The sequence below is a fragment of the Myotis davidii genome, unplaced genomic scaffold (assembly GCF_000327345.1).
Source record: "Myotis davidii unplaced genomic scaffold, ASM32734v1 scaffold148, whole genome shotgun sequence".
NCBI classification, from domain to species: domain Eukaryota; kingdom Metazoa; phylum Chordata; class Mammalia; order Chiroptera; family Vespertilionidae; genus Myotis; species Myotis davidii.
In genome coordinates this window covers 4,043,235-4,054,337 of record NW_006299479.1, presented here as the reverse complement: position 1 = coordinate 4,054,337, position 11,103 = coordinate 4,043,235, and the positions used below count along the sequence as shown (strand labels likewise).

The window sequence follows — 11,103 nt, the reverse complement described above, 5'->3', positions numbered from 1 at the left end:
CAATTTAAAAAAATATATATATTTTTATTGATTTCAGAGAGGGAGGGAGAGGGAGAGATAGAAACATTAATGAGAGAGAATCACTGATTGGCCACCTCGCACACGCCAGGAATCAAACCGTGACCTTCTGGCTCGTAGGTCGATGCTCAACCAGCAGCCCCGCGTCTGGAAGCCAGGACTCAAGGGATCTGTCTTAGCCATGAATGGATTTCCCCTGATCTTAAGGCACGAAGGCTATCAAAACAAGGTTCCAGCCCTAACCGGCTTGGCTCAGTGGATAGAGCGTTGGCCTGCAGACTGAAGAGTCCCAGGTTCGATTCCGGTCAAGGGCATGTACCTTGGTTGCAAGCACATCCCCAGTAGGGGGTGTGCAGGAGGCAACTGATCGATGTTTCTCTCTCATTGATGTTTCTAACTCAATCCCTCCCCCTTCCTCTCTGTAAAAAATTAATAAAATATATTAACAAAAAACAAAAACAAAAAAACAAGGCTCCAACCAGTGCCCTTTGCTCATGAGTAACATCCAAGTGAGGGAGAGGACGGGGTCTTAGTTTTCGTGAGCAGTGCTCAGTAGGACCTCAGGGGTTTGGCATAGATTGGCTCCAGGATGTGATGAGTTAGAACCAAGAAGAGAGCTCCGAGGAAGACAGCAGTGAGGCAAGCCAGCAGCACGTAGCGACCAATGAAGAAGGCATCCACGATCTGGAGAAAGAAACATCACAAAGGAAGTTACTGTCACCTCAGCACCCAGCTGTGCTAGTCTGAAATCATTGGTGAATGGGCCCAGAGTCTGTTCGTATTTGTGACTTCCAGTAACATCCTGCCCTGGGTCTCCTCTATAATTGGTCAAGAAAGAACATTTCTTAACGCCCTGAGCCGGAAGTGCAAGATAAGGAAAGAATGAAGTATAGGAAACAAATGGCTCCATTTGGGAGAGCTGTAAACACTGTGAAGACCCCGGACAAGTTCTTTATGTTCTGGAATCATATGTTATGGTATCTGAAAGCATTTGTGAAAAGCTTGCTTGGTCCTAGAAAGGCTCATTTTTGTTAACTTTTTATTAGCGAGAATTTTAAACATGCATAAAAATGTGACAGCATAATACATCCCATGTATGCCAAATCCTAACCCCAAAAATAACCCATTGCCAATTGTGGAGGGTTCATTTTCCAAATGAAAAGGTGGCTCTTTAAAATGTTCATCTGAAGAGTTCCGAACCCTAACATTCATACCCAGCATTCCCAGGGTAGGAAGAATGGCCATTTACTTGAGATATTAAAGCACTAAGAGGATAGGTAGATCATGTGCCCCAATCATACAGTTGGCTGCTTGGCAACCAGTCAGACTCGAGGCCCCAAAGCTGTTAGTCTTCGCTGACAAAAACCTATATTAGTGTTGGCGCTACCCACTGGTCTCCTGTCCGCTGCCAGCGCTCTACTCTCTCCAGATCCAAATGGTGGTGCTTAAGTTTGGGCAGGAAAAAAGAAATCTAATCTATAGACCTAATGGAACAGCTACACAAACCAAGAGACTGGGTGACTTCACAGATTCCAGAAGCTTTGAGAAGCCAGTACCTCATAGAGAATCCCAAATATTTAAAAGGTGACTGGGGTACACAGAACAACACGGCAAGAATGTCCACAGCTTAATTTTCAAAAATTGGGGATGTGTTAGATTACATGGCGAAGCAGAATTAAGGTTGTAAGTGGAACTAAGCTTGCTAATCAGCTCACCTTAAAATAGACAGGTTAGCCTGGCTGCCGGGCGGGCCTGGTGTAATCACAGGGTCCTCAAAAGTATAGGAGGGAAGCCAAGTCGGAGAGGTGTTACCTTCCTGACTCTGAAGAGGGAGCAAAAGACCCCCCGGCCACGGGTGACCCCCTGAAGCTGGAAAGAGCCAAAAAAACAGTCTTTCCGAGAACCTCCAGGGAGGGATTCAGCCCTTCCAACCCCTTGGCGTTACCCCAGTGAGACCGATTTTGAACTTCTGGCCCACTTTTAAGATACACATTTGTGTTGAAAGTTTGTGGTCATTTCTTACAGCAGCCGCCGGACAGTAACAGTACAGGGGCCACCCACCAAGCACCTGTGAAGTCCAAATACTGCTGCCATCGCTGAGACCCAAAGACACCGCGAAGCAAGGGCTGCTCCACAGACACCCCCACAGCCAACGCAGAACAAAGGTCAGTCTGATCAAACAGCTTTAACACAACTTTGACCTTGGCTCCAGTATGAACAAGTCTCCCGCGGGCTGCATGTTTGCTCGTTCGACACGTTTCACTTTTTAATTAGCCAATTAGCAGGCCTTGGGTGGAGAAGGCCCAGGCCATGTATTATTGATAGGTATTGAGCCAGGCTGCTGCCGGACCGGTTCTCAGAGCCCGAAAATGAGAACTCCAGTCCGCTGGCCATGCTGACGAACATCTTCTGCTCAAACCCTGCGCTCCTCTCCCGGGTCGGCAGGTCACATGACAGGACAAGAGGGACTGACTGTGAACAGTGTTGGCTCTGTGCCCTCTCCCCACATTGGTATCTGCAGCCGTCCAGAAATCAGCAGCCTTCGTCGCGCTCCCCCTTTATGTCAGGGAAGCCGAGGTAGGAGCTGCCCCAGCTCACACACGGTACTCACACCAGCAGAGCGGTTTGAAACGCTGACCAGAGAACCTAGCACGGATGGAAATAATTCCTTAAATTGTGTGGTATTATTTCCTGGGAGTTTTCAGAACAATTCTCCCCGCTTTTGCCATGATTAGCCCTACACAGAGTTGGAAATATGTGCCAATTTTGGTTCAGAATGCTATAATTTTGTGTCCTGTTGTAAAGTGTCAAAATAGTTACTTATGAATTCTCTGTGATGGCCCCTAATAGTCTTGAGTCCCCAACAATGAAAGTTTCGAAGACAGAGCTCAGCTTCAATCCTTGCTCTGACTCCTATTTTATGTCTGACCTTGGGCCAGTACTTCTACCTCTTACAGCCTCAGTGTCCTTATCTATAAAATGGGGATAACAACAGTACCTACTTCCTGCTACTTTGGGTCATCCAGAGGTTTAGATGAGATCATGCAAACAATGTGCTTGTTACAGGACCTTGCACACAGTAATCCCTTAAAAAATGTTAGCTATTATCAGCATCCTGCTTAAGAAGTTACAGTGGAGGTTGAAAGAAGCTGACAGAAGGAATAATGGGACATAAGAAGTCAATACCATTAGGATGGCAGGGGTCTGAGAGCAGCTGTGCAGGAAGAAGCCAGGGCCCCAACCAGGAATGAACCAGAAGGAGGAGTGTCCAGGGATGGGCTATGAGAAAGATGTGAAATCCACTCTGAGAGGTGGTGCGAGCAGGTGCGGTTCCAGGAACGAGGACCAAAGGAACGCCCGGAAGGCTCAGTGGTGAGCTCATCTATTGGAAGGGCTGCCTCACTACTCTTCTCTATGGAAGGTGTATTCTTCACGTCAGAAATGGAAAAGTTCAAACACAAGGAGGCAGAAAAGCCTGCCGCTCAGCACCTTGGGGGCACGGCAGAAGGTTAGGCCCGGGACCCGAGTTTCTGAGCCCAGGCCTCCTGAAAGGGACACTGTGATGTCAGGAGCAGGTCTATTCCTAGTCTTACTTCACTTTTCCTCTCCCTGCCCCACAGTAGGAGGTGGGTTCCAGACAGCGCTCATTCATCCTGATGGGGACTCTGAACACAATTCTACTTCTGGGTGAAGGGGCGGGGAAGCTAACCCTCCCCCGAGCTTTCTTCATTCTCGCTTGAACTTTACCAATCTCCTAACACAGCTCAGCCCACCGGACATCAGGGAACGCCACGGGGCAGGAGTGAGGCCCAGGCCAAGAGGAACAAGAGTTGCAACTTGGGAGGCAAAATAAAAGCGACCGTCTTACCTTCATCTCGACCTCTGGGGCTGGGGTCTCACTGGCGCGGGGGAGGAGCAACAGGACTGCTGTGATGAGCAGAGCGGCGAGGAATACCAAAACCACGGAGAACCTGGGGTCAAAGGGCAAGCGTTACAGCACCGCTTACGGTTTCCTCTCTGTCAGTCGGCCCGACGGGCTCTTCCCTGGGGCCAGTCTTCTATGTTTCGGCCCATTAACAAAGCCCAGGGACCGCTGTCCACGCTGCCTGTAAATTCAGAAACGGTTTCATCCCAAAGCCCTTCTTCCCTGGCAGTACCAGCGGGACGCATTCCTTCTCATCCCGCCATTCCAAGCTTCCAAGAATGGGAATTGCGAGTTTTCCTTTTTGCCTCCGCAGAGTCATAATCACAGAAACCCAAAGGGGCCCCTCCCTCACCCCTACGTCCGTGTTTGTTTGTTTTGGGAGCAGAATACTCGAGTAAAGTATGTGACTCCCTGCTTTACCCCCCGCAGTGGCCAGGGAGCACAAAGCTACAGTGTTGTTGTGTCAGCTCATGGCCTCTCTCCTGAGGCTGGTGCCTGATGGAGAGCCGGTCGATATCAGGGTCCCGGGGCCCAGGCCTAGAGCTTAGGGCAGCCGTGGGCAAAGTACGGCCCGCGGGCCGGATCCGGCCCGTTTGAAATGAATAAAACTAAAAAAAAAAAGACCATACCCTTTTATGTAATGATGTTTACTGTGAATTTATATTAGTTCACACAAACACTCCATCCATGCTTTTGTTCCGGCCCTCCGGTCCAGTTTAAGAACCCATTGTGGCCCTCGAGTCAAAAAGTTTGCCCACCCCTGGGTTAGGGACTGGACCAAGCATCGGCCACAGGCTGAACAATGAAGAAACTCACACACGCACAACCCCAACGCTTGGTGCTTATGACACAAGGTGAAAATGTGCCAATAGTTACAGAGAGGATCTTCTGAATTCTAAATGTGTTACGAGCACCGGCGATTTTGCTCCTCATTATTTTACCGTGGATTTCCAGGGGGAGAGGGCGCCTTACCTGGTTGCACCGGAGGCTCTGGACAACACCGCACACAGCAGCAGCGCCAGCACCCAGACCAGAGCTAAGACGAACACGCCGGTGCCCACGCCGAGCACAGTGCCGGCCACCTGTGGGGAGAGGAAGCCTGAGCCCTGCGCTCACCCCAGCCCTGGGCCAGGGCGGGACCAGGTGTCCTCTCAGCCCCCAGCCTGCCCACCTTCTGCGCACTCCTGGGTTACATGAAAGCACTCAGCCAAACACAGAAAGTCCAAACTCATAATATAAAAAGATGTCGATATGCATATGTACATATGTATAAGTAGGAATAAGTCCAACAAAAGATGTACAAGATTTTTATAACAAAACTTATAAAATGTTATTCAAAGATTTTTTTTTTCCCCAAAGACCTGAATAGAAAAATAAAACAGACCCGAAGAGAGACATAACCCATGTTCCTATTTGGGATGGTTCAACTTGAATAGATCTTAATTTTCTATAATCTATCAATTCAATGCCATTCTCACACACACACAAAAAAATCTCAAAATAATACTTTTTTTGTGTGGAACTCGAAAACCGATCCTAAATTCATATGGAAGAGCAAAAACCAAGAATAGCAAAAACAATTTTAAGAACTAGGATGGAAACTTGCCTTTCTTGTTACCAACTGCCACAAGACACATTATAAAACCAAGGTAATTAAAACAGTGTGATGGTGGCATAAAGACACATGGACCAGCAGAATAAGATAGAGAACCCAGAGCCAGATTCAGGCATTTATGAGAGCTTTGTTCAGGACAGAGTTGGCTTTAGGACTCAGTGGATTTCATAGGTGGTGCTGGGACAGATGATTATCCAATCAGAAAATAATAAAATTAGATCTCTACTTTAAATCATGCACAGAAACCAATTTTAAATGGAAAGCAATTCATTATAAAACAGCATATGTTTAAATATACAAATGTTCGGGCTGACTACCCTAGAATACGTAATGAAGTACAGCAGTCAGATGCTTGCACCTAAACTTAGAATCACCACGAGCGGAAAAGTACAAAATGCAGGCTGATGCAGGTGCGTTGGATGGCAGCTCAAATACCACGAGCTGGGCTGCCTTCGGGTATGTGAATTTTCTAGAGTGATGAACAACTCCTGTTAAAGTTCCAAACCACAAGTAAGTATAATTTCCCCCTTGATTTACATTAGAGTTGCATTCCTGGAAATTTTAACTATGTTCCCCTCTGCCAAAAAATACATTATGTTTGTCCAAAAAATAAAGTTAGATTTAGGCTCCGACGATACATGAGTATCCTGTGGGACACTCCGGAGTGGTACAGGATGCAGGACAGTTCTTCGCAGCGAGGGCTGTCTGTGCGTTGCAGAATATCGAACAGCTCGGGCCCTGCTCTGTGAACCCCCAAAGTCACAATAATACTCAAATAGGCCCCCGTACATTCCAAAATGACCAAGGAGACGTACCACCCCTTTGGCGAACCACTCTTCTGAAAAAACTCATAAACAAAGAGACATGGGCAAGGATGTTTGTTTATCACACCAAAAACATCTGGAAAAACCTAAATGTCCATCAATAGGAGAATGGATGCAATATTACATACGCACACTGAACACGAATAAACTTGATCTATCGGTATTGATAGAAATATATCTCAGAAATAATGTTGAGTGACAAAAGCAAGCTGCAAAATGAAGCCCACAGTATAATAACACTTGTATTTTTAAAATGTACAAAAAACCTAATAGCAATATATATTGTTTATGATATACGATATACTGTAAAAGTATAAAAATATGGGCACGGATAATGCATAACAATTTCAGAAGGAGTGTTTGCCTCTGGGAAGGGAGGGAGGAAGGGGAATGGGGCCAGGAAATAGAGCAAAAGGGATCTGAACTAAATCTGTGATGTTTTATTCCTTTAAAATATACAACTTAAGCCGATGTGCCAAAATATCAATGTTTCTTTATCTAGTTGGTAGGGCATAGGTATTTGTTATACTACCCAGTGTAATACTATTTTTGATAATTTTCAACAATTTTTTAATTTTTAAAGCGGTAACTGGAGGCAGGGTGCATATGAATTGAGATCAGAGAACAGAGATTGGTGACCAGTTGGGATACTATTGCAGGTCTCTAGCTGAGAGATGTTGAGGGCCAGAACTCTGTCTTAGCTGTGGAGATGGGAAGGAGTCTAGGTCTAGGACAAAGGCATCAGAAATGAGGCAAGGTTTTTTTTTTTTTTTTCTCATCAAAAGAAAACATCAACAAAATGAAAAGACAACCCACTGAATGGGAAAAGATATTTGCCAATGACACATCTGATAAGGGGTTGATATCCAAAATTTATAAAGAACTCATGCAACTCAACACCAAAAAACAAATAATCCAATTAAGAATGGGCAAAGGACCTGCATAGATAATTCTCCAGAGATGATATACAGGTGACCTACAGACATATGAAAAGATGCTCAATATCACTAATCATCAGAGAAACGCAAATTAAAACCACAATGAGATATCGCCTCACCCCTGTAAGAATGGGTATCATCACTAAAACAACGGACACCAAGTGTTAGCAAAGATGTGGAGAAAAGGGAACCCTGGTGCACTGCTGGTGGGAATGAGGATTGGTGCAGACACTATGGAAAACAGCTGGATCTGGCCTGTGGGCCGTAGTTTGCCTACAGCTGGGATAGAGCATTGGCCTGCAGACCAAAGGGTCCCGGGTTTGAATCCAGTCAAGGTCATGTACCTCGGTTGCAGGTTCCTCCCCAGCCCAGAACCTGGTCAGGGCTCGTGCAAGAGGCAACCAATCGATGTGTTTCTCTCTGTCTTTTCCTCTCTCTAAAAATCCGTGCAAAAAAATATCCTTGGTGAGGAATTAAAAAAAAAGAAAGAAAACAGTATGGGGGTTTCTCAAAAAAGCAAAAATGGAACTGCGTTATGACCCACTGATTCCACTTCTGGGTATATATTGGACGAAACCTGAAACACTGATTCGAAAATACATGCAGCCCTATGTTCACCGCAGCATTATTTACTATAGTTAAGCTATGGAAACAGCCCAAGTGCCCATCAGTAGATGAGTGGATTAAAAAGTGGTGGTACTTATGTACAATGGAACACTACTCAGCTATAAAAAGGAAGGGAATCTTACCTTTTGCAACAGCATGGATGAACCTGGAGAGTATTATGCTACGTGAATAAGTCAGTTAGAGAAAGACAAATACCATATGACTTCATTTATATGTGGAATCTAAGGAACAAAACAAACAAACACAATATAGAAACAGACTCACCGATACAAAGAACAGAGTGACGGTTGCCAGAGGGGAGAGGAATTGGGTTACTGGCTGAAAAACGTGAAGGGATTGAGAAGTACAGATTGGTACTTACAAAAGAGTCATGGGGAATATAGTCAATAATATTGTAATAACTATGTCTGGTGCCAACTGGGTTCTGGAAATATCAGGGGGAACAATTTGTAAAGTACCATATATGACTGCCTAACACTATGCTGTACACCTGAAATGAACACAATAATGTTGAATGTAAATTCTAGAAACATCGATCAGCTGCCTCCTGCACATCTCCTACTGGGGATGTGCCTGCAACCCAGGTACATGCCCTTGACCGGAATCGAACCTGGGACCTTTCAGTCCGCAGGCCGACGCTCTAGCCACTGAGCCAAACCGGTTTCGAATTGTAAATTCTAATTGAAAAAAAGTTTTTAATTGAGAAAAAATAGATGATGCAGGTTTCCTGCTTGGTTGACTGAGCTCTTGGTACTACCCTTAACAAGATACTAGTTAAGTATAATTTGCTGCTGTTTTGGATATTACACACAAAAACCTGTAAGACTCCGACCACCAACTAGAACACCTAGAATACAGGGCAAATGGTAATGGAAGCCGATCGTTAGAAATACTGCCCATCAGTCTGCAGAAAATCTTACAAGTTCATGAGATACTGGGTTCAGTATATGGTCTGGCTTTAAAGTAATGAGATAAATATCCCCAAACTCTTAGAAGAATGAAGCTCAACACGTTATAACCAAGCCGTACATGTCCTCACTGAGCGTGAAAAGGAAGGGCTGGATGGAGCACAGAGTGCTATTCGGGGAAGGAGTGGGCATGCAGTCACTTTACCTCGGTAATTCAGTGTGTTTTAATGTGAATAATATATTATTTCCCACACTAGAATAGATACATTATTGAGTAAACGTTGATTTAAAATAGTAAAAACAACAGTGTTTTCACTTAATGTCCGGGGCCTTTTCAAACCTTCTTCGAGGACTGATGGTCTAGCCAACCTGGGTTCCAGGGGAAGTCCATTTACTGAATGTCTGTGGCATTTAAAACAGGTAGATGGGCGATGGAATAAAATAGCCGGTCTAGCCCTGGCCCGTGTGGCTCAATAGGTTGGAGCGTCCTGCCACTCGCGGCCAGGTCAGCGCCCCGCCTCCCGCCCCGCCTCTTCCAGCCTCCTCCGGCCCAGCCTCCTCTGGCCCAGCCTCCTCGGCCCAGCTCCCTAGGCTCCAGCCTCAGCCTTTCTCACCTCCGCCATCCTCTCCGCTGCAGGCGGCCCCACGCCTCACCTCCTCCCTCCTCCTTCCCACACCTGGCCGTCCCGCTGGTTTCAGCGTTTCTGCTCCCAACGAATCACAAAAGGGCTTTCATCCAGGCTCAGCCAGATTCGCTAATCAGCGCCCCTCTTTCAACGTCCAGCTTCCCCTCATTTGCCTACGCTCGCCGTGGCTCCAGGCAGCGTGGTGGGCGGGCACGTCGCCCCCCGTTACTCCCTCCGATTGGTTGGAGACAGGCCGTTCCTGGGACCCGCCTTAAGCTCGATTGGGTAGAAGCAGTCTAGGCTCCGCGCACGCCCCACCACGCATTGTCTGTCAATCACACCATCCCCTAGGTAACCCGCGTGCTCATTAGCCAGTAGCGCCTGAGGGCGGGTTGTAAGTCGGGGAAGAGCTTCTTTCCCGCCACCGCTCGCTGTTACTAGGGGAGACTTCACCGTCTTGCGGAGGTGCGCAGGGTCCCGGCAACCCTTTCCTTCAGGTCCAAGTGCGGAGATAGGTACAGCCGTCTGGACATTAGTGTCTGTTTCGGGGTCTGAGGGGCACCTCAGTTCCTGAGCCAGTGGCGCGCCGGTGGGCAAAGCAGACGTGGCCTCAACAGGGGGGACAGGCCCGGTGATTGAGGGTCCTTCATGCTCGCGGAGAGAGCCGAGTACGGCGTGGTCGTTGTGATAGCACCATGTTTTCACGTAGTCTCCTCTCGCCTTATTTTATGTGGCCGTATTCTCCCGTTATTCGTATGATGTAGACTGTGGCGAGGCTCACTCTCCTCCCGGGACAGCACTGGGAGGAGAGGCCACGTCCAGTGGAGTGAATCTGTCATGGCCACACCTCCAGGCCTCCGTCCCCGGAGCTGGTACACGCTTTCAGCCAGCGGCTCTGAATCCAGCTGTGAACTGCATTGAAACTTGCCATGAGTTTGTCGCGAGGCTGTAACCAGTTAGACCCAAAGATCCATAAACCAGGCTAACTAACCAAAGGAAGTAGGACAGAGGATGCAGGCTCCATTGCCGAGCCCGGCAGGGAAAACAGAAAGCAAAAACAGGACCACATGCGAGAGCTCTAGGATTCGAACCCTCGACCGCACACACCGTTCTGAAATATCATTGCCCGCCCCGGCCCCATTCCCTCCCCCCCACTCCAGGCCTTCACAATAGTCTGTGCCCATGGGTTATGCATATTGACATACAGAGTTTTCGTTTATTCTCTTTCCACCCACCCATCCTCCCTCCCCTCTCTCTGAGATTCCACAGTCTGTTTCTGTTTGGATCTTTTAAGTGATCATTTTGTTCCTTCAACCAACCATATGATATCCCTCAAAGCCCGGTAATTCTTAACTTACTTTCTAAGAAAGTGGCTACTACACTTACTTTTTAAATGCCTACATTCAAAATTCAAAGACATGATGTTTGCAAACCACTTTATGAAGCCAAATAATGTATGTATTATGAGTTTCTAGGGTCTAGAAATTCATTTTAAATTTATATCATTTATGCTTGGTTTACTACATTTAAAGGAAAATGTTCAGAAAAACCATCACTTTCTTTCCATTCTATGACTTTTTAAAAATTAAAATTTATTGAATTTATTGGGGGGCCTTTGTCCC

At 46.7% G+C, this 11,103-nt stretch overlaps 1 protein-coding gene across 2 annotated transcripts; it reads right to left on the bottom strand.

Moving 5' to 3' along the window:
- Positions 1-482: 482 nt before the first annotated feature.
- Positions 483-9,556, bottom strand: TMEM218 (transmembrane protein 218). Of its 2 annotated transcripts, none has more exons than XM_006775072.2 (4): positions 9,470-9,556; positions 4,916-5,025; positions 3,887-3,989; positions 483-702 (listed from the first exon to the last, which is right to left on the bottom strand). In XM_006775072.2, exons 1-4 carry the CDS (start codon positions 9,476-9,478, stop codon positions 568-570), a joined length of 357 nt encoding a protein of 118 aa, XP_006775135.1. In that variant the 5' UTR covers positions 9,479-9,556; the 3' UTR covers positions 483-567. The 2 variants fall into 2 exon arrangements, with proteins under 2 accessions (XP_006775135.1, XP_006775134.1); XM_006775071.2 differs by lacking the exon at positions 9,470-9,556 and adding an exon at positions 8,070-8,092.
- Between the last annotated feature and the right edge of the window lie 1,547 nt (positions 9,557-11,103).